The sequence below is a fragment of the Gopherus flavomarginatus genome, chromosome 1, assembly GCF_025201925.1.
Source record: "Gopherus flavomarginatus isolate rGopFla2 chromosome 1, rGopFla2.mat.asm, whole genome shotgun sequence".
NCBI classification, from domain to species: Eukaryota; Metazoa; Chordata; order Testudines; family Testudinidae; genus Gopherus; species Gopherus flavomarginatus.
Genome location: NC_066617.1, coordinates 273636190 through 273660259, shown reverse-complemented (window position 1 = coordinate 273660259; position 24070 = coordinate 273636190). Strand labels below are relative to the sequence as shown.

General features: G+C 43.9%; 1 protein-coding gene across 2 annotated transcripts in view; it reads right to left on the bottom strand.

Annotated features, from left to right (window-relative positions):
• UGGT2 (UDP-glucose glycoprotein glucosyltransferase 2) overlaps positions 1-24070 on the bottom strand; it is a 280647-nt gene that overhangs the window by 89491 nt on the left and 167086 nt on the right. For both annotated transcript variants that reach the window (XM_050947053.1, XM_050947062.1), the window contains 4 exons: positions 17816-17911; positions 16070-16172; positions 11031-11110; positions 31-220 (listed from right to left, as the gene is read on the bottom strand). In XM_050947053.1, the coding sequence (XP_050803010.1) occupies positions 31-220; positions 11031-11110; positions 16070-16172; positions 17816-17911 (469 nt within the window). The remainder of the gene's footprint in view (positions 1-30; positions 221-11030; positions 11111-16069; positions 16173-17815; positions 17912-24070) is intronic.

The window sequence follows — 24070 nt, the reverse complement described above, 5'->3', positions numbered from 1 at the left end:
TTTCAGAGGTGTTCAGAAATTACTACTTACATCCTGTAAATGAATGTTATCAAGATCATAAGAACTGTTTACTGCTTCAACCAACCAGCTTTCAGGAGTGATCATGTTTAAAGTCAAAAGTAGTGTTTCTGGCATTTCTAGGAACTTTGCCACAGGTCCAGAAGGAAAGAGATTATTGGCTCCAGAGGTCAGTTCTGGCTCCAGAACAAAACGGTAAAAGCTGTTGAAAATAAGTACATCAAAAGATTATATATTATACAATATGCAGGCTCAGCTTTAAGTACAAGAAAGTTCTTGTAAAAAAACATGTTATAACACGGTGAACATTCCGAATCCATTTAATATATGAATGATGCTTGAGAGTATGTCAGCTCCATGTACCTGTGAGATGTGTTCATGTAATACCTACCGTTTAACACATAGGCTAAAGACTAAGCATGGGAGGAATACTTCCCCTCTCACTCATTCTGGCTTGGGAGAGAGAAGATCCCTCTCCTTCCACACTCTCAGTGGTTGGTAAAGTGATGACCCAAGACAGGGAATCTGAAGTGGGAGCAGCAGGAGTAGTCTGGCTGTGGAGTTTCTTGGCCTCCCAGAACACCTGCCAGTAGGTGAAGCAGCAGCAGCACCTCACAGAAGAGGAACTCCAAGGAAGACATCCTTGTCACTAGCTCCAACAGAAGAAGGGGTACAGATGAGGGGAGACACATCTCCCATTCTACCAACTACAGTCCAGAAAAAACAGATTCCAGGAGCAACAAAATGGCCCTGTTGGCTTTCTTTCCCCTGCTGTTACTCCAGAAAAGGAGAATAACAGATAAGAACAGAACAAGAAAATGGAAAAACTAGAGGTAGTGGACAAATGGGAGATTTCCATGGAGGAAGGGGAAAATTTTATTACTGGGAAAAGTAGAAAACGAAGAAAAAAAGGCAGGCAGGCAGACTGGAAAAAGTAGTATCATAAAGGAAGGAAAAGAAATGTGTGAAACTTAGTAGGTCAAAGATATTTAAATATTTGTATACCAAGTCTGGTGCCAAAATAATGCAATCAAATACCCATTAATGTTAGATTCAGATGTCAGGATTGGGGCAGGTGAAATGGGGCTGGGGAGGCCAGATTTCAGATGGAAGACAAACAGGATACCAGGATTCCTTATGAATAGGAGAGAGGATAATGAGTTGTTGTTTGAGATGTTGAGGCCCCACTGATTTTGACGGCTTTGGTGCATTTTTAAAATATATATTTAATAGAACACAACTTGCCTCTACCAAATTACAATTAAAAATTTAGTAATTTTTTGGAAGGGGGGAAAGGGGAAAAGAAGAGGTCAAGTATAAAAATATATATTTCCCAAACGATCTTAAAATTTTCTAGAATGCAGAAAATTGCTTTAGGTATTACAAAATTTTGCAAGGTTAAGAATTCCTGGACCATCCATTGTTTAATCTATTGTATTTACATCAAAACAGATTCTCCTTCCAGGTCAAACCTACGTGATAGGCATGGCTATTGTCATAAACGTGTGTTTTTGCTTGGATGCTTAGGACCTCCTGCAGACCAGGAATACTTTCCTGATATTTGTTCTCTTTATACCCATCCACTTCCCCTTGTTGCATTCCAGCATTACAAGATGATACAACACTGCATCACCACATGACTGAGACCCCAACACATTAACTACCACAATTTTGAGTCCCCCTTCCTGTTCTGATTTACTTTAACTACTGCTCTACCAGAGGTGTGTGAGACATTTTAAGAAATCTGGTTGGTCAGGCAATAGTATAAAATGATTAATGTGGATTCGAAAGGTCAGGGTCAAACACAGAGTGTACATAAAAGAATGAGAATTTTTTTAATCTGATAATTTTCAGGTAGCAGCGTCTCTTCACATTCCTCGCTAATGGTTAATCCCCCTCACCTATGGAATTTGGAGGCCGTCCAATATTGTTGCTGGACCGTGGAGGACTAGGCCTTGCCCTTCATCTCAGGCCACCAGAGGAGCTCTTCCAAAGCTGTAGAAGCTCTCCAGTAACCATGGGTGGCAAGTTTGTAGAAATTTTGGTGGTGCCCAGAACCCACCCCCACAACTCTGCCCCCTCAAATTCCGCCCCCACCTGCCTAAGGCTCTGGGAGGGGGCTTGGGGAGGGGAGGTCTGGGGTGCAGGTCCTGGGCTGGGGATTAGGGTGCAGAAGGGGTGCAGGGTGCAGGCTTTGGGATGGAGTTTGGGTGCTGGGTGCAGGAGGGAGTGAGGGGAGCAGGCTTTGGGATGGAGTTTGGGTGCAGGCTCTGGGCTGGGGGTGCAGGCGCATGAGGGGGTGAGGGGTGCAGGCTCTGGGAGGGAGTTTGGGGATAGGAGGGAGTGCAGGGGTGAGGGCTGTGGGGCTGAGGATGAGGGATTCACGATGCAGGAGGGGGCTCAGGGCTGGGGCAGAGGATTAGGGTGCAGGGGGATGAGGGGTTCATGATGCAGAAGGGGCTCAGGGCTGGGGCAGAGGATTAGGGTGTGGGAGGATGAGGGCTCTGGCTGGGGCTGGGGATGAAGGGTTCATGATGCAGGAGGGGGCTCAGGACTGGGGCAGAGGATTAGGGTGCAGGGGCATGAGGGTTTCATGATGCAGGAGAGGGCTCAGGGCTGGGGCAGAGGATTAGGGTGCAGGGGGCTGAGGGTTGGGGCTGAGGAAGAGGGGTTCATGATGTAGGAGGGGGCTCGGGGCTGGGGCAGAGGATTAAGGTGCAGGGGGATGAGGGCTCTGGCTGCGGATGAGGGGCGTTGGAGAGGCTCAGGGCTAGGGCAGAAGGGCAGGGTAAGGGCAGCCTGCCTTGCCCTTAGTGATTGGCAGGCACTAGGACGCTGGGGCAGCAGACAGCAGTTCTGCCGGGAGCCGCTCCACCTAGGAATGTGCTACACCAGCAGCACAAGCAGGCACGGGAAAGGCGTTGCACTGCTTTCTTTCAGGCAGGGACGTGGTGGGGGGGGACACACAGGGGGAGGGGTGGCAGGTGGAGGCCGGGACCTGCTCCAGGCAGGGATGTGGCAGTGGCGGGGCAGGGGGAGGCCAGCAGGGGCCGGGGCCTGATCGAGGCAGGGCCGGGGGAGAGACCCAGCTCCAAATAGTGCTGGAGCAGGGCCCCCAGAATATTCCTGGTGTCCGAGCACCACAAAAGTATATAACCTTCCGCCTATGCCAGTAACTGATTGTTAGTATTAAGACAACAACTTGACATAATATATTAATTAGTCCCAAAACAATTATATGTCTAATTTTCCCTTTGGACAAAAAAAAAAATCAATTTGTATTCTGGTCATTTACCAGATTACCAGGGTGGTTTGAATGAGGAGAGAAGATATAAACAGAAAGAAAATTAACAGGTAAGAAATTTCTCACTCTGTTGCCCTGCTTATTTCCTCATTCATCTCTGGTGGGAAGTGTCAAGCAGTGAATTACTGAAGTAGAGAGGGAAAGGATAAGCAGAGTTTCAGTTATTATTATACTGGAATAATAGGAAGCAAGGGAAACTTCACTGACACAAAGCACGACATCATGCGGTAAGTAACTCAGTTGCACCTTCCTATCAAAGGATGCTTCTGAAGAGGAATGGGATCTTACTTTGAAAATCTCTCTCAGATGAGGGATGTACACTTTTCCTCTACGGCCCCCATAGGTACTTCTGGAAATAGTTTCCCAGATGCCTAGCATGACAACTGCTAAAGGGTTTTTACATCTTGCCTGGAGCAACTGCAGTCCATTTATGCCACAGCATTCCAAAGAAGTGCCAAGAGTTAGAACAAAACGATGGGAGAACTATTTCCCAGGAATTATGGAAAGATTAACTAATCTTAAACAGAAAAGTTTCTGGAGCTATAAGAATAACCTTTTCCTTATGACAACAGCAGTGTAGTTCTTGTACACATAGAGGAACTAATTCCAAAACTTGCCTTTTAGAGGTAATGGCAACGGCCACAGGATTGTGTAATCTGTTATTTTGACTAATCTTGCCATCTGATGATACTCAAAAGGAGAGTCTGACATGCCTACCTATGCAATGTTATTAGGGTCGCTACGCACATTTTTATCATGTTTTGTTGCAGGACTCCTCCAATCAAGCACTCTGGATAAACTCTAGCATAGCTGAAATCATCAGAACTTTGTGATTATGATTATATATATTGTGACATTTAGAGGCTAGGGACCCATTGGCCCGGGCACCGTACAAACCAACAGGAAGTCCTTGTCCAGAAGAGCTTTCTGATTCCCGTACACCAGCCAGGAAAAAACCTTTCAACCCATAAGGTCCAGTCTCTTACCCTCCCCATCTGCCAGGAATCAAGAATGGGTGTTTTTCTTTGGTCTGTCTGACACAGTCTGTATTACTAAGGAGTTAGGTGGAGGGTGTGAAAATAAAAATTCTGACTGTGGCAGGGTGCTGCTAGAGAGGTCTTAATCAGCTCCTACCACTCCAGCCCCAATCAGGGGGATTGGATTGGGGCTGGGTAGATATCCTGATGCTTGCCTGGTAACTGACCACACCTGCCAACCGTGTTAGCAGGAGCTATAAAGCCGAGAGGAAGCGAGAGCAAAAGGGGGCAGGGAGACTAGGAGGGAAAGGTCAGGCTCAGACTGAGAGGGAAGTGGGAGTCTCCTAGTCTGTGGGTGGCCAGGCCTGTGGTAGGCCAAACTATGGTAAAAATCCTGTATACAGTTGGAAACTGGCGGTGCGGACCTGATCACAAATAAAGAGCACGAGTGTTACACCAGCCTGAAGTGTCCCTGAGTCTCTGAGAAGAGGGGGAGAAGGACTGAACCGAAGGGGCGTGGCGTGCACCCCGTTATACTGACCCTTTGTGGGGGGATGTAGTACCTCTTCTCAGCTCCCTTCAGGGTTAGTGCACACGTGGTTGAGGAATGCCACACGGTGTGTGTCAGTTGAAGAATGGCATCACTGATTGGTAAGGCCATCCCCTCGGCGGTGCTGATGTGTGAAGAATGTCTAGTAACTGGTGCTGATTGTCTTGCACCTCGTCCAGTGGGATCACAAGAGCATTAGCTATTCTGTATAGTTCTTGAAACTGACTATAGTCATCTGGAAGGGAGGAAGAGGTCAAGGAAACAGCAGTGTCTGGAGATGATGAAGAGAATCTCTCTGGATATGCTGGTACTGGATTGATTGGGGCATCATCTAACGACATTGCTGAATGTCTACTGGATGAAGGGTGGGGCGGTGAAACAAGGGAGCTCTCCTGAGCCGAATGAGACTGTTCCGAAAGTCTCAGAACATAAACTCCAATATGGCCAACCTGGTTGATCCTGCTGTTGTTGTATTTGTGCCCAAGGAGCTGTATACCAGCTTCTTGGGTAAGGCAAGGGGAAAAAAACTGCTACAGAATCATCAGAACCCTCTGGTAGTCATGTTCTGGAATGGACGTGACAGACTATGCCAAATGTCTGGGTCCTCAGGTTCAGAGGAATCAGAGTCTTGCATGAATGGCAGTGCCAATGGAGCCACCAGAATGGGATGCACTGGAGAGGTATGGTCAGCAGGAGGTAGATGTCATGCAGGAGATGGTGCTCTCTGCAGAGTTGAGTGCACCGGAACAGGCAGAGATCTTGCTCCTTCCAGGGAGAACAGTTCGTCAGGGCAGGAGTGCTTCTGATTCTCCCAGAGTCTATGGTATTCAGTCTCTTGACAGGACTGGAACTGGTAAAAGTGGCTATCTCGGAAACTAAAATTCACGGAATGCCAGCAGAGCCAAGGCAGGAGGGATACCCGGGGATCCTGTGCTAAGCAAACAGATTGGCCTCTCATCACTCTAGTGCAGTGGTCCCCCATGTGGTGCCCGCAGGCGCCATGGCGCCCGCCGGGGCATTTATGTGCGCCCGCCTAGTGCCCAGCAGGGGAGAGAAGCCGCAGCTCCACACCTGCTGGGGACCGATAACTCCGGGGCTGCAGGCGCCGGCGTTCTCTGTCCCTGCCAGGGGCGGGGCCATGGCTTCTCTCCGGCTTTGAAGCTGGAGAGAAGCCATGGCCCAGCCTCTGCCGGGGACAGAGAACTCTGGGGCTGCAGGCTTCATTCTATATTAAAGTAAGAATAGTAAATATATATGGACTAGCAGTTCAACAATGTTTTACTTTTTAAAAATAAATAAGATGAAAACTGTATGACATTTATTTTGTAAAAACTCCTTAATTTTTCTTACAGGTAGATAAAAAAGAGCAAATTCACATGGTAAGGTGAAAGAGTAATTGCCAAATAATTTAATTAATACCTTTTACATGTAAAATTGCCCTTTTTATCTTATGGATTCATATATTATGTAATATTAAATATGACATTTTTTGTATTATTTAATGTACAAATACAAAATAAGCCTTGAAAAACCACACTCTTCTGAAAACATGAATGTGCTGCTGGCCACAAAAAGGTTGGGGACCACTGCTCTAGTGTGTCTTGCAGTGTGTAGCTCCTCTGTGGCCGGAACTTGTGGACGATGCAGCATCCTTCTTGGATTTAGAGGAAGACTTACTGCCATGCTTATGCATGTGATTCCATGGCTCATGGCTAGGCCCCAATGCGGGGTCCATAGCACTAGGACTGGCGGATCCTGATGGAGGCTCCACAGTAGGGGGAGCACTCTTGGATTGCTCAGGCTGATATATGGGGTGTTTCCCGGCCAGGATCTGATTCCAGAGCCATAGCTCCCTCCATGAGGTGCTTCTTGAGGTGGAGAGCTTGGTTTCCTGCATACAGGCAGAGAAGGAGAGGCAGATACTGCACCTGGAGGCAATATGGGCTTCCCCCAAACAGTACAAACAGCATTGGTGTTTGCTGCTGATGGAAAATGAACAAGGGCAGGAAGCATAGACTTTGAATCCTGGCATCTTTAGCATAATCCACTACCTAGATGCAGGAGCTGGGGTCGGGGAGTATGTTTGGCAGGAAAAACCACTGAAGTGGAATCCCACTGCTAGGAGTTACCAAAGTACAACGAAAAACAATAAAATCCTAACTATGAATGAAAATAAGAACTGTTTTTGTAAATTTTTTTGAAAACGTGTCACTAAGAACAAGAGGTCAGCAGAAGCTCCAACTCAGACCATGTGGCGCTGAGAAGGAACTGGAGCTGCAGAAGGTCTGCCTCGCCCTTTACCACCTCAGGCGAAACCATATGGCAATACAAGGACACATGCGTAGACAGCTGAGCAATGATACTTTGAAAAGCTCTGGCTCCAGGCGCATGTGCATAACCCTCAGTGGAATATAGTAGGGACCATCACTTGCAGAAAGAGGAAATAATTAATATCACAATGGACCAAACTATGTTGCTAGTCTTGAACAAAACACTGTTAAATAAAAGTATTAATATTCTTTTGAGATTTTTACTCTACCCCTCAAACACTTTGGAATCCCTAATAATCCATGGTATCTGCAATTTTTCAAAGCTCCATTTTATTAATATCTGAAAGGACTAAGTGTGACAATATGTTTAAAGAAGAATCCCAGGCATCACAATTAAATCCTTACAAAAGCAAATGCTTGATTGTTAATTCAAACCAAAAGTATTACACATTCATCACTTTTAGAACATATGTGTTAATGGGAAAGCCAAAAGAAGACAGGAGGCAGAATATTCACCAGAAGAATGAGACCATTCTGTATATGTGAGCAAGTTCAAATTGGCCTAGCAATTATGAAGCTCTACAAATTATTTATTTCCTGTACAGAACCTATTTTATGCCTTAAAGAATGCACAAAAACAAGAGAATTCAAAATATGTAACAAATGATTTAATTATTTTGGTAGTGACCCAGCTTCATGATTATTATATAAAATTAAAGCAGAAAACAAAGAAGTGGACCTAATTATGGGCTACAAAAGATAGGTGAGGTAATATCTTTCATTGGAGAAACTTCTGTTGGTGAGAGACACAAGCTTTGGAGTACTTTAAAGTTATTGTTTAGTTAAACAAAAGTACCAGAAACGCTATACCAATTAGTTATACTAAGAGAACAACTGAATCAAGAAGACTTAAATTGGCAATCTTGCACTTCAGTTTAGGGAGGGTGAAGGAGAAGCTATTTCCAAAAATGGATATTTTCCAGTGATAGCACTTTCCATATGAATGATTCCATACTCAAAGTAGAAATTTCTGTAGGTCCATGTGTGAAGTCTTGCCAAGGATACAAAGTCTATGCAGAATGCTAGCAGAGCTAGAGCAGCAGAGACCAATGAACTGTTATAGGTATCTTTAGGGAAGACTCCAGCTATAACAAGGTCTTCTTTACCCCCCAAAGTGAGTTATCATTTGGAGTGGATGTAGATAGCTATTCTTCATTTCAATCTTTCACCAGGCAAGAATGAAGTGATGCTTATTAGAAGAGGGAAATGCATTTAAGAATCAGCTGAGACATTGCTTCTACCTTCCACTGTAGACCTAAAGCCACCATTTGTCAAAACGGTACCAACCCTCTGTGTCCTATCTGACTCCCCACTAAACATGGATGACCAGACAGCATCAGTATCTAAAAAAGTCTTTTTTCACCTCTGGCTCACTAGAAAACTTCTGTCCCTTTCTCAGAAATGAAGACCTGGCCACACCGATCCATGAATCTGTCACCTCCAGGTTGGATTACTGTAATTCACTGTATCTGAAACTGAATGTGAAGACAATGCACAAATTCCAGCAAGTACAGAATGTGGCTGCCCCCTTCTGCATGGCTTAGAGTGCTGTGAACAATCAGACCCATGCTTCAGCCCATTAACTAACTCCCAGTCAATTTACACTGCAGTTTGAGGTTTTGGTCCTAATATTCAAAATAATTAATGGATCAAGCCCAGCTGCGACAAAGACTGAATTTTGAATTACAAACCACCATACCAACTGCGCTCCTCCAGGACAAGATAGATCACAAAGGCCAGGACAAAGGTGCAAGAGACCTGGGGACAAAGCATTCTTAATGAAGGGGATCTTGTAAAGGATAAAGATAGATTCCCTGGTGTCTGAATCTAACCATCAGAACCATCTACATTTTCATTAAGTTTCTGGGGACTAAAGAGACACTGTAGGCTTGTCTAGTCAGTGAGTTTGTGCACATTAAGCTCTGCTGTAAATCACTTAGATTTACTCTGCTTTGAAATGAGAATAAATCAAAGTGCACTAGGGAACTCTGAGTATGCAATATCAGAGTCCACACAGCCTGTTTGTGCACATCATACTAGTGCACTGTAGATTTATTCTCCAGTTTCTATTCATTAACTCACCATCTAAACTAGCCCTAAAAGAAAATCCAATACTGGAAGTGTAAACTCTCATATGCGAAACTTAGGACTCTCCTGTGGCAGATGAAAGTATGTGACCACTTCAGCCACAGACATTAGAAAGTCTCCTGCAGACAAAGAGCTAGCCATTAGAAAGATTCTGCCGGTACAGCTATGCCAGTATAGCTATACCATCAGAGCCTGTTAGTGAAGCTGTAGTTTATAACGGCATAAGAAGATTTTTTGTCAGTATAGGTAAACTGTAAACTGCCTTCTCAAACAACATAAGCTATATTGGCAAAATGACTCTTGCAGGTATAGCTGCATCAACACAGGGGGGCGTGCCAACATAGCTATGTTGGTCAGGGGTGCAGATTTTTTCACGTCCCTCACCAAGATAGCTATGCTGACAAATCTCTGTGGTGTACACTTGGCCACAGTCACTAGGGTTGTTGAAAGTCTTCACTCTCAGGCCATGGCTACACTGGTGCTTTACAGTGCTGCAACTTTCATGCTCAGGGGTGTGAAAAAAACACCCCCCCGAGCGCTGCAAGATACAGCGCTGTAAAGCCTCAGTGTAAACAGTGCCGCAGCGCTGGGAGCGCGGCTCCCAGCGCTGGGAGCGCGGCTCCCAGCGCTGCAAGCTACACTCGTAAGGGATGTGGAGTATGTGCAGTGCTGGGAGAGCTCTCTCCCAGCACTGGCGCTGCGACCACACTCAAAACTTCAAAGCGCTGCCGCGGCAGCGCTTTGAAGTGCAAGTGTAGCCATACCCTCAGTCTACTTTTCTTTATCCATCTGATCAGTCTTTTGAGATCTATCAATTCTTATAATCCTCTCATTTTTTAAGAACAATGAAGATGGAGCACACACCAAAGGATCATTGTTCTGAGGAAACTGGCTTTATTAGGAGAGGGAAAGAAGAACAGATGCAGGGAAGCATTCAGCTCCAGGGAATAACAGTAGCAGAAAACTTCTAGTACTATCTGTCAAAGATTGTGAGGGCTCAAGAATCTTGAAAGTGAGCAGTCCTGCCTTTTAGAAAGATGGCTGGTTGATGGTACATCCTAGAGCAGTCATGCTAAGATTTTGCAGGTGCTTCTGATCTTTGTGCTGTTCCACAGTTTCATGACTTTCCTTAGAACAAGGAGTTACACTTCTTTCAAAATGTTTATTGAAGAAATAGTCTTGAGTTTTGCAAAAGGGACAAGCCCAAGTACTTTTTCTAAGACTTTTCTAAGTGTTATTCCAAATAAGCACCTTCATGCAAAATTAGGTGAAACAATTTGATGGGTTGCAGAAGAGAATAAAATGGAAATACTAAAGAACAAGGAGGAATTCCATAAACACTTTAAAGAAAGAATGAGGATTAAATATTTAAGTCACCAATAAATGAAGTGGATATTATGCATTTTAGTTAAAAGACCCCATGTGTAGCTCTCTCAACTCTTTTTGATGTTTGAGAGATTAACTGTTGAAGAAAAAACAATGGACAAGAAACTTTCAATCGGTGTTTTTAAATGTAAATATTCTTGTGATTTTAAATTTGAAAAATGTATTCTCATTAATTACTTTCATCTCACACAATGTATCTTATTATGTATAAACCGCTACAGTACTATTCAATTTAAATTCACGGAAACTAATTGATCCAGCAGTAGGAATCAGCCTCCCTGAAACATTACTGATTCTTGAGGAGATTATGTCACTGCACCATCTTTTAGTCATATAATATCACATATTTCAAAGAACAGCTATAGTTTCCTACTCACCTCTTCAAAGGTACTTCTGACAACTTAGATCTAGAGTTCATAAACAACCTCAGTTTCATGTTGACAATATCTCCAAGTACCTAATAGAAACAAGAATTTTTCCATATTAAAAATGGGTTTGGGTAGTTATCAAACTTCCTTGGCATTGAAAACAAACTATTCTCTTGACAAATCTTTTTTCCACTGTGATGGGGTGTATTAACTCCACACTAGAACTGAAGGGGTTAAGGGGTAGTGCTCGGCCCAGGTGACTCCATTCCCCTGAACCTGCAGAGCATGCTCCAGCTAGAGCAAGGGGCTTTAAATGGAGCCAGACAAATCAGATGGGGGAAGATGAGAGAACAGGGCAGATCTGCCCTGAGATCTCCTGACCAAAGTTGCTACGGAAGTCTCCACTGGGAAGGGAGGGACTACCTCAGCAACTCCCAAACTGTGGATTAGTAGATGGGGTCATGGATCCAACAGGCAAGATTTGGTTTGTGAGACAATGATGTCTGCCCGCAAACATGTCTGGGCCTACTCCACAAATGTCGCACCTTCTGGCTTGACATTTGTAGAGCAGATCCAGGCTGTGTGGAGGTGGCTGTGCTAACGCCACTCTGCCATTAGCACCACCCAGCTAAGTAAGCATCCATGTGAGAGACTTGAATCCAGAAGATTCTTATTTGTGGGCAGCAAGCTTATCAACAGAGCATTCTCTCTGCTTGAGCTGATAAGAGTGTATGCATTTTCTGAAATGGGAATCTGCAATGTCTTGTAAACTCCTTAAGGCAGGGCTCATATCTTCTTTTATGCGACCCAGAGTACCCTATTGGCATTCAGTAAAGAATTGTTTTAAATCACTGTCTCCGTGCTGCAAACTCCTGGCTGACAATGAAATTATTTAGCCTCCCACATAGATGACGACTGAGTATCTCAGCCAGATGAAGCAACAGTTTGAAACCTGTTCCCCCTGATTTGGACATGTCAAAGTCTGACTGTGTGTGAAATCCCTTTCATTGCAAGCCTGATGCCATGGATTTGCCAAAAGCTCTAAACAAAGAGCTCATCAAAATGTCCTGCAATCGAGCCTGAGAGGAACATATGTCCAACTTTCTCTCCCAGAGGTCTGGTTCACTGTCAAGAATGACTATACTGCACTCTCAACACATGCCTTGAAACTGATGGTGACATTTGCAAGCACATATATGTGTGAAGGTGGATTCAGTGTACTTGCGTCCATCAGGTCACAATATCCATCTACCACTGATGTCAAACCAGAGATTAGATGTGCAATTTCTAACATGCTGCCGGACTCTGGGAAGCTGTGTTGCAACATGCAAGACTATGTCTCACATTAAAGAGCACTAAATAACATGCTGAATGGGCAAATTCCTTGAATTGCTTGGTCGCTCTGTTGACTGTGCTGTTTGGGGTCACAGGAAACAGTAAGTCTCAAAATGGGGTCATGCAGGCAAAAAGTTTGGGAACCCTGGGCTCAAGACTGTTACCCCTGCTTTTTTTCCCTTTTGCTATCTTAAGCTAGACTTTGAGACTGTAGAGGGGGATGGATGGTAGGAAGTGGCCCAGGGAGGCAGTCTTGAGGTATGCCCTGCCGCCTGACATTGGTTGTCTCTCACAGGGCCCTCGGTCAGAGTCTGGTGGAGTGGAAGGGCTTGGGGTTCCCTAACCAACACTCTTCCACCCCTCTCAGGAGTAAAGAGAAGACAGAGACATTGGAAGCCTTGTGGCAAGGGGGAGCCTCCTACAGGGGCTAGGAAACAGACTGAGGCTCCTTCCGTTTTAAGGACACAGGACCCTCTAGAGTTCATTGGACACAGATACTGCTAAAAGGGAAGTTGAGATAAATTGGGCTCAGCTGTCACCCACCAAAAGGCAGGCCATCCCAGTTCTGGAGGACTTGCCAACAGGAGGCACCAGAAGCCCAGGGGGAACACTAGGTGATGCCACTGCTAAGCTCAGCCTCCTGTCAAACCCTCTCTAAAGCTTCAGTAACAATCGGTATATATCTTAAGAATTCTTTCAGGTCTAAGTATCTACATTAAAGAAAGATTATTGTCAGTTAATTTAGGTAAAATATAGACCTGCCCTAAAATTAGTTCTGATCCAGCATGGAATATCCTCCATAATCTAAATTTTAATACTTTTTTCTCCAAAATATTAAATTTTTTTTAGAAACAGCTGTTGTCTTCATTTCCTTGCATTATGTATTAAAACTTTTTTTAATCTGTACCTTCCAGTTTAAAGCTAATGTTTTCTCTCTTATGAAATCTGTTGGTTCTGCAACAGCAAAGTAGCTAACATTCAAGAATTATGCTGATATTACCAATGATGGATAAGTGATGTGTAAGACACTTCATCCCACAATTTTTGAAGCATTTCCATCTAGTCTCTTATTTCTTTCTATCTGTTTGTAGTCATTTCTAATGCACACATCTCCATGGTACTGGTACCTAGGTGCTATATAAAAAATGAGAATAATACTTCTTGCTCACATTTCTTTTGTTTTGTGGACAACTCATGGTTTAATGCTGAATTCTCTGGTGATTATATAAAGGAAAGCAGATAAATATAACAGCAATTAAAACTGGAAGGTTAACACTGTTCAGAGTCATAAGGTTGTTTTCTAGTATACTTAGGCTGCATTTGATTCAAGGAATCTAGCTCGGCTTACTAAGTGTCACACTTTCCTCAGACTAGTTTTTGAATTATCTGGAACTCCTAACTGTGCCTTTGTAACCTAACAAAAGCCTGTTCATCTTCTTATAGTCTTAATACACAACAATTTTAAGTTTCTCCAATCCAGTATCATGAGACTAGTTTGAAATGATTACCAAATGATACAAGGTATTAAAAAAACAGAATGCTTTCACCAGAGCACACAAATCATGAATGATTTTGCTTAAACTCATAAATGCTTGGGACACTAATCATTTACTGGGGGATGACTCCTTAATTTTTTTGTTGCACTACATAACACATAGGATTTATGCCATGGATAGTTACCATTATTATTATTTGTAGAACACCGAGAAAATGTTTGGTGCTTTACAAAACAATATATAAACATAAACCCAGCACAGAAGAGCTTACGGTCTTGATGCCAGACATATACAAGACAAGATACCCAGAGATGACCCAACTTAGAATCTTTTCCCTTTGGGTTTTATATATGTATGTGCTTGTTTAAACAAATACACTCTTCTGGAGGAGGTGTAATGGTTTAACGTTTGTAAGGCATAATGAAATAGGCAGAGCTGAATAGTTTTTCAATAGAAAATGCAGTTTCTGAATATTTTTATTTGGTTTGCTGAACTGACTCAAAATGTTTTGTTTTGACTCATTTCAACATTAAACTGCAACTCACCTCTTGGGAGATGAAGTTCAGGTCCCCATTCTCTCCTGGGCTGGGCTCCCTAGGTGGGTGGCATCTTTCATGATGCAAAGCAGCCTTTCCTTTGACTAAGTGGCGTTGTGCATCATGAGAGTTACACAGCTGCAGGTACATCACGGGAGATGTGTTTGAGCCAGGGAGTCCAGTTCATAAAGGAGACCAGGAACATCAGACCTGAACTACAACTTTCAGGAGGCAATGTACCACAACAGGAAAATACAGTTTGTGCATCAACCCAAAACAAAAATATTTTGATTCAGAAACATCATAATTTTTCATTTTGATTGGAAATGCTAAAGCTTAACATTTCATCACTTCTGAATTGAATTTTTCAGAACAATTTGTTCTCTGACAAATTGATATTTGGGACAAAAACAAATGTTGAAATGTCAGAATTTCCCATGAGATCAAAATTTTGCTTGGCTTCATCCTCAGGAGAGTTATGAGTGAGAAACAAGTGGGAGTCCAGTGTACCAAGATTAGAAGGACATCCTACACACAGGGAACATCATGGAAAAATGCATGAAAATGGGAGTTGAAAAAAGAAACAACTGTGTGAGGCTTGCATCATTTTCAAGGGGAAGGAGGTAAAACAGACTGCAACAGGAATCAAGACAGGATAGGGCAAAATTGTGGAGGGCCTTGAAGTCAAAGCAAGAAATTTAAATGCCATATGGGTAGTCTTAAAGGTATGGCATAATATGACTCATGAGAAAGGAAAGTAATTTTAGCAGCTTTGTATCCACAGTATTCTCTCTCAAGATCAGGGCTTCTCAACCATTTTCTTTCTAAGGCCTGCCCATCCATAGTCCACCTGTGCCAGAACAATTGTTTTTCTGCATATCCAGTAGATTAAACGTTATATTAAATTTGAAGTCATACAGTTAAACACACATACACACACAATATAAAAAAGAAATGGATAATATAAATACACAAATAAAAAACTAAATATTAAGTTTAAATACTAATATGCCTGTATTTTCCCCACTGAGCAGGGCTGAAGCCCAAGCCCAAGCCCAAGCCCAAGCCCTGCTGCCTGGGACTCCCTATGGTGTGGGGCCCCAGGCAATTGCCCTGCTTGCTCTCCCCTAATGACTGACCTGCTGAAGCCAGTAGGTTTCAGCATATCATGCAGGAAAATTAACACATTCTCTGGTTAAGGAAAAAAAAAGTCCATGTGTCCAGACAGAGCAAGGAGAAACAGCATTTATTTTCTGTATTCTCTCTGATTTATTTTAGCAGATCCCCTGAAACATCCTCAAGGCCCCCCAGGGAGCCATGAACCCCCAGTTGAGAACCACAGCTCTAGATAATCAACAGTTACACACAACAGAGGATTGTTCTTGGTTATTCTTAAAAGCACTAGCCACCCGAAGGAACATCCATTCAAGCACTGAAATTAGGTTAGATTTTATGGATATATCTTCCAATGAAGACGTTCATTTTTTATATTGTTAAATGTATATTTGACCGTTTTAAGTTAAATTAGTCTCTCAGATAAATGTTAGGCTGTAATTTTTTTTTTTTTTTATATTTCAGGTACATAAATATATTTCATGCCAAAATAAGAAAAAGAAAAACATGCTTAGTACAAGATAAAGTACACAAAACTACAAATTAAAAGAAATTGTCATTGTCTTACAATCAATAAATGTGCCATCTTCTGTGCTTCTCTTGTTAAAGGATCAACAATAGCAATAACATCATAGAATGGTTCATTCTGTTGAGGATCTATTTTTACTATGCTGTTAAAAAAGATGTAAAACATAAGTGAAATGAAAAATTCTAAATTAAACTTGTGAAAATAACAATCAACAAGTTTTCTTAGTTCTGAATTTATCATATTTTTAGCACTTTACATCACCTTTAAGAATTTTTCAATATAAGATATTGCTCCAAACATACATCAGAGTCTCCTTGTGAAGTGTCCAGAAAAGCATAGTATGAACAGAAATACTCACCTTTTTGTTCATTATAAACCTTTCATGCAAGCAATATCAGCCAGAATCTTCCTCAGGTTTCCATCACCACAGTGTAGTGGTGTGGCCGCCTATTGAGCGTTCCTTTGGAGCTGACTTTGGGACTCCTCCCACTGTAGATGGTTGGAAAACCTTTCATCCTGTTGCTTTTGCAAAAGTTGCAGGAGGAAGGTCTGGGTCTTTTGCTACTGATCAGCTCACAGACAGACAATTTTCTCCATCCTTCCTATATCCATTTTGCTCCTTGGGGGAGGCAGGGAGGGGGTCTTTGATCCTGCTGACTACACAAGTTTGTGGCTGCCTACTGAGCACCTCCGCATAGCCAGGGGTTGCTTTACAATCATCCTCCCCTATTACCCACTCAAATACTCCAGATAGTCTATGTTGTAAGTCACAGTAGCCCTTTCTTGGGCTAGTTTAATGTCAAATAAAATTTACACAAACCTCAGAAAACTTAGTCATAAAATAATCCAAAAAGTCTTTAATATAATGTCCAAAATCATAAGCTCAATCTTAAATCACCAGTCTCCAGCCCCACTTTATCCCTTTCTCTATCCTGAATCATCAGATATTGAAAGTATCATCAAGAGTCAACAGTGACAGAAATTTGATTTAAAACATTAATAAAAATAGAAACTGGGTAATGTTAAATATAATAGAATAGAGGAACTTGTTTGTCCCTCCTAGACAAGAATTTGTTTTGACAAACCGGATTAAAAAGGAGATAATGTATTAATCATAGCTCCTTGATTACAGGAAGCTGTAGACATAGGAATGAATAGTAGGCCCTCATTAAATGCATATGATAATAAATCATGCATTGTAAATACGATTAGTGGATTTCCACTATTTTTCACTAAACAATGTATCAGTTAGGTGCTGCCAGGAGTGTAGCCAGTGCGAGTGATGTTTTACATCCTACAGTCCCATGAGAGAGTACTATGTCACCTCAGTAATCCACAACATTCAATAATCTCTACTGGGTCTTTCCATATCAGTGCAGATTACTGAGGTTCTCTTGTAGCTGTAATTTTCCTGCTATTTTGTTTAACTACTTTCAGGTTTTTAAATTAGTAAGTAAATATAATGTACTGATTCATCTTCTTCTCTCCCAGTACCCCCACTTCCACTCAATATAATTCTATTTGTCACCTTTTTCAGTGTTGATTAGAAATAGATAAAATGTGTCAATCTTTTACCATTACTGACCAATATACTAGTAATGAAATTAAGATGGACTGTGTTGCTCATTGGTTTCCTGAATTGTCTGTAAAATCAGTTTCTTCTTTTAACACTACAAAATGTTTATTGAAGTTCTAGAAGATTGCATACAGTACCTGAAGCATTAATAACATTTAATATTAAGATGCCATAGCTATATATGCATTATGATGACAGACTGAACTTACCTGTGTTGCTCTTTGAGAAATTCAACATTTTGTCTAATGACTGTTTTAGGCAATGAAGAGAGAAGCGCATCCACTTTCATAATCAAATCACTGCCACTAGTACAATAAAACAAACTTAGTTAATATGTGACTTTTCTAACAAAAAGGGAATAAAAGATTAAATTTCAATGTATATCTGTGTGCATAAAAGACTATGTAAAATATGATTTCTTGCTGTTGTTTACTGAAAAATTCCCTCTGACAACTCCCATGAGCAGCCACAGTTAATCAGTCCATCTTTTGGCTGCATCTTATTTATTCCTACAGTTTCCGTGCCATTTTAACTGTTTTATCTCCATCATTAATTTTCTTCTGTCATTTAAAAAACAAACAAACTACAGTTAGATACCACTGATACTGATATGAGTGCAGTGCTTAGTCAGGATCATGAAACAGGGCATATGACAGTAAAATCAAATGGGATGGAGCAGGAATTTACCCTATGTGAGAAAGAAGTGTTAGCATTAATTTGGGCCCTACAACACCGGGAATATTTGATAGGACTGTCCCCACTGTTTCTTAAAACACCTCACTCTGGTAAAGTATGTGCTGACAGGAAAGACTAATGATGGCCATGTTTCTAGCTCCCGAATAGCTAGGTGGACATTAACATTATTAAATAAAAATGTGAGCATGGAAAAGGTGTCAGTTCTAGTTCCAGTTTCATATGGTCTTATGGCAGAAGAGGAACAGCACGAGTGACCCCTGCTTGGAATACCGCCAGAGAACTATTTATTGTTCTGAAGTGAAGCACTGTTAGGGGATAGAAAAAGTGGATGTAATCTGGTTTGTAGATGGGTCTAGCTACTATAATGAAGGAAAACCATACACAAGTTATGCTGCAGTAAGGGTGTCAGATGAGATTGTTTCTAGGGAACAGTGTATACCTCACTTAGCACAAGCAGCTGAAACTGTGCAATGGCAAAAGCACTGGAAAATACACCAATAGATAAGAGGGAGCTATCTTCACAGATTCTGAGTGGGTATTAAGAATTGTAGTAGACTGAATGCCCCAGTGGAAGAAAAGAGGAATGAGATCAGCAGATAACAAGCCTGTTGCACATGCTGGGAAATTATCTTATCTTTGACACTTAGCACAGCAGAGAACAGAGCCAGTAGAAATGGGAAAGATAAAGGCTTACAAGAAAGACACAAAGGAGGCTCAGTGAAATAACGGGGAAAATGAGGAAGCTAAGACAGGAACCAAGGAGGGACATTGTGGCAGCCACAACTCCCAATTAGCGCCAATAGCAGGCGGGCATAAAACAGAAGAAATAGATCTAATATCCCTACAGAAAAGAGATCCAGAAATGAAAAGGCTTGTAGCTAAAGTGGAACATCACGGGTGGAAAATTTGGCAGCATGATACAGGATTGGTTCTAGCCACCAAAATGAGAGAAAATATGCCAATGTCAGTTGCCTCAACTGAAATAAGTTCTGAGATGATAACCCTAAGCCATAATAATGGACACCTGGACATGGAGAAAACTCTCAGCAAAACGCAAGCAGCAGGGTGATACCCAAATATGAGACCTGATATAGAGCAGTATGTAAATAATTGCTTGCCTTATGCTTCCAGTAATGTAGATACTAGATTGGTAAAAGGACCCTTCGGTCACCAAAGAATGCAAATTGATATTAGCTCATTAGATAAAACTGCAAAAGGGAATCTATGTTGCCTAGTAATAGTGGATGCATTTACAAAAAGGGTTGAAGCGATACCCACATGAAACAATACTGACCTAACTACAGCCCACATCATAGCTGAGCAAATAATAACATGATGGGATGTTCCCCAAGAGATTGATTCTGATCAACGATCACATTTTGTGGGCAAAACCACAAAGGGAGTCTGCCAAACATTTGGTATTAAGCAAAGATTACATAGAGCAGGACACTCTTAAAGCTCAGGACAGGTAGAAAGAACGAAGAGAACAATAAAAACTGGCCTGAGGAAGGCGGTATATCAGCAAGGTCAGGATTGGGACCAGAAACTCCCACTAATCTTAATGGTAATTAGCAGAACTATAGCAGTACATGGCATAACTTCATTTAAACCTATGACTGGGAGAGATATACAGTTTCCTGGACAATGGTGGGTAACCAGAGTGCACCCAGATGAGCTGCAGCCTAGAATGCAGACAGATCAGTGGATGCAGCTACTGCTAAAATCTGTAGCAGATACTAACAGGCAAGTGGCAGTAGCAGTTAAAACAAATGCAAGGCAAATGGACGTGAATGGCCGGTGGGGCCCCTCTTTGGGGAGGCTAGCCCCTGGCTCCGCCCCTTCTGCCCATGCTCCCCCCAGGGCCGGAGCCCCGAGCCCCCCGACACTGTGCAGCTGGAGCTCCGAGCCCCTCCACCCCCTGCAGCTGGAGCCCAGAAACCCCCTCTCCCCTTGCAGCCAGAGCTCTGAGCCCCTCCTCTGCCTGGAGTAGCCCCGAGTCTCCTCTCCTCTGTGGCCAGAGGAGACCCTGGCCAGCTGGAGCCCCTCAGCCACACAGGAAAGCTCTTGTCTCCCTAGACCAAGCCGCCCCACAGGAAAGCTCTTGTCTCTTCTCTTCTGGACAGGAGCGGCTCTAGACACTTCGCCACCCCACGCACGGCATCATGCCGTGAAGGGCGCTCTGCCGCTCACCGGTCCCGCGGCTCCGGTGGACCTCCGGCAAGCATGCCTGCGGAGGGTCCACTGGTCTCGCAGCTTCGGTGGAGCTGCGGGACCAGCAGACCCTCCGCAGGCACGCCTGTGGGTGGTCCACCGGAGCTGCGGGACCAGCAGACCCTCTGCAGGCATGCCCCCGAAGGCACCCTGCCTGCTGCCCTCCCGGCAAATGGCAGAGCGCCCCTCGCAGCACGCCGCCCCAAGCACGTGCCTGGTGTGCTGGGGCCTGGAGCTGCCCCTGCTTCTGGAAGAAGAGCCTGAGCTTTTGATATGCACCATGCAGGTTTTAGGGTGTCTGAGGAAGCGATGTGTGTTACTCAGCATCCTGGGTTCATCAGTAATCTCCCTTGGTCCAAGCTCCATAGCTTAAAGGATTCAAATGGAACATTGAAGTCCCTGGAGCTGCATCCTCCTGCTACTCAGAGAAAGTATTTTAAGCCCCATCCTCCCCCATGCTTCTACCCTCTCCAGTCTAGGCACGACTTCTCCAGGAAGCAGGGCAGGAATAAAAGATGCAGACCTCCCCAGCTTCTGCCCAATCACATTCTGCCCTCTTCCCTCTCTCGTCTCCCTCCCCCCAGCGTCTCCAGCATGCAGTTAAACAGCTGATCCTGGTGGGCGGGAAGTGCTGGGGAGGAGCTGATCAGCAGGGCCCATAGCTGGCGGGAGGTGGTGGGGAGGAGGGGGATGAGTGGTCCCTGCTGGTGGATGTTGAGCACCTACTATTTTTTCTCCTGGGTGCTCCTGGGCTGGAGCACCCATGGAGTTGGCACTTATGGATGGAGGGATGCTAGGACCAGATATAGGACTTGTACCCTACCATTGCATGATTACATCTTGGGTGTGCCAGAATATGATCTGGGACCATGGTGACAGGTTCATGAGGTCAGAAAACTAAAATTGCCTGGGCTATGTTGGGGCTATCAACATTTGGGTCATGTCCTGTCTAATCTTCCTGAGGACTCTTGGTATGAAAGGAATTGGAAGACGGGTATACCTAATACCCATGCAATTAGAAACCTATTAGAAAAACATCTGAAAGGGAGCTGTGACTGGCTCTCCCTCTGGAGCAGAATCTATGTCACTTGTTCTGGTCAGATGCAATCAGGTGTAAACCCAGGCATATCCCCCCCTGCAAAAGATACCTCACAAAATGAAGCATCTGACTGACCCTTCATCGTTGTCCAAGAATTGATGACTGAGATGGTCTGCTAAAGTGTTCTGTAGTCTGGGACTGTGCAGGGCCACTGTTGTGATGCAGTGACTGATGCACATTACTAAAGGGGGACTGCTTTCTGGCACAGCATGAGAGGCAAGTTCCTCCATGTTTGCTGATAACAGTACTTTGCTGTGGTGTCCTGGAACACCTGTACTGTGGTACTTTGAAGTACTGGGAGGAAAGCTATACGTGTGAAACAAATGGCTGTCAGCTCCAGGATGTTTACTTGAAGATTCATCTCCTGGAAAGACCAGAAAGTGGTCCAAATGGGCTTCCCATTCTGCTGTGGACACATCTGTCACAAGTGTCATGTTGTGAAGAGATGAGGAAAAGGGTACTTCATTGCAGACGAGTAGAAGATCCTTCTACCAACCTGAAGAGAGGACTTTCTGAGGAATCATGACTCTATCTATGTGGTATCTGCCAGGTAGCTGAACTGATCTCAACTACTCTTGCATGAAGCACAGGTGACATCTGGCAAATTGCATCATGTAGATGCAGGAAGCCATGTGACCCATGAGTTTTAGGCAGGTTGGGGCTGATATTCTCAGGTGAAGCTGCAGCTGGTTGACTAAATTTAGAAGGCAAGAAATCTGTCTTGTGACACAAGTTTTTGACACTGAGGAGTTCAGCACTGCCCCTATGTACTCTGTGTTTTGAGCAGGCGTGAGAGTGAACTTGGCTTTGTTGACTCTGAGGCCTTGTTCAGTGAAAAGGTTGAAGATTATTCGGATCATATTGTTCACCGGTTGCGGTAACTGACCTCAGATAAGCCAATCATCAAGTTATGGATTGACATTAATTCCTTGCTTACTCAGGAATGCTGCCACCATCACTAGATACTCTGTACAAGTAGTGAGATTTTCCCACATGAAACCAGAATCATTTCTTGTGGACCAGGTGAATTGCAATACGAAAGTAGGCATCTTGCAAGCTGAGAGCTGCAAACAAATCCTGAGGATTTAGAGTGGGAATTATGGATAATAGAGTCACCATTCTGAACTTGAATCAACAGATGAAGTTGAGTCATTGAGGTTCTAGGAAGGGGTGCCAACCTCTTTTCTTCTTTGGGACCAAGAAACAGAATCCCCTGCCCTGCAATTCCATAGGCATATTTCCCACTGATCTGAGCTGCAGGAGGAAATCCACTTCCTTCCTGAGGAACATCTTGTGAGGAGCGTTCTTCTGGTTTTTTTTCTGAAAAGAAGCAGCAGACAGAGCACTTCTGTGGTATTTGCACTTCCTCCAGACAGAAGAGGTACTAAGAGTATATATCATGGATAGGGACTGCTCCCTCCCAAGAGGGTCAGGTCTTGAATTCAGGAGATTTGGACTCTCCATGTCATACGGGGGAGGAGGAGAGAGAGAGGGGCATGTGGGCTCAAAACCCCTAAAATCTAAAGGCTTAAAAGACTAAAACTAACAACTATAACTACCCAGCTGGAAAGATAAATTGTCTCTTACAGACACAGACACTGCAGATGTTCTATCTTATAGCCAGGGCTGGCTCTAACTTTTTTGTCCCCGCAAGCAAGAAAAAAGAGTGCCGCCCTGCCATAACACCCGCCCCCCCCCCGCGAGCGCCATGCCACTGAACCCCTCCCAGCGCCGCGCTGCCGAACCCCCCGCCCCCCTTAGTGCCGTGCCACCAAAACCCCTGAGTGCCGCATCGCCAAAACCCCCGCCCCCCCGGGCGCCATGCCGGCCAAAGCCCCCGGCCCCTCCAAGCTCTGCGCTGCCAAAACCCCCGAGCGCCGTGCTGCCCGAAGCCCCTGCCCCCTCCGAGCACCGCACCGCCTGAAGCCTCCACCCCCCCCAAGCGCCATGCCAACCCCCGAGCACTTGCCGCCCGAAGCCCCTGCCCCCCCGAGCGCTGCACTGCTGAACCAAAAACAAAAAACAAAAAACCCGAGCACTGCCCTGCCCCAAGCACATGCTTGGTCAGCTGGTGCCTGGTGCCAGCCCTGATTATAGCCACAGCCACTAAGAAGGAAAAGATTCCGATCTTGCACACATAGGACACACATATACACACACCAGAATTGGAATACATGTGGACAACCACTTGAAGAACTCATAGATACACCTGAACTCATCAAGGAGAAGGGAGAGTCTAGTATATCAAGTACCTGAGTGTCACCTTGAAATAAACCATGTTGGTGAGCCCAGACAGTAAATCTCTTTTGCTTGACATAGTATATATGCCCAATGGAGTCCATTCCATTATGTATGAGTATGTTCTGGACCTCTGAGGAGCAGGTTGTCTCTAACAGTGTCAGCCGGCCTGCATCCACATTGTGAGGTGTAGGGAAGATGGATCCAAATGGAGATTTTG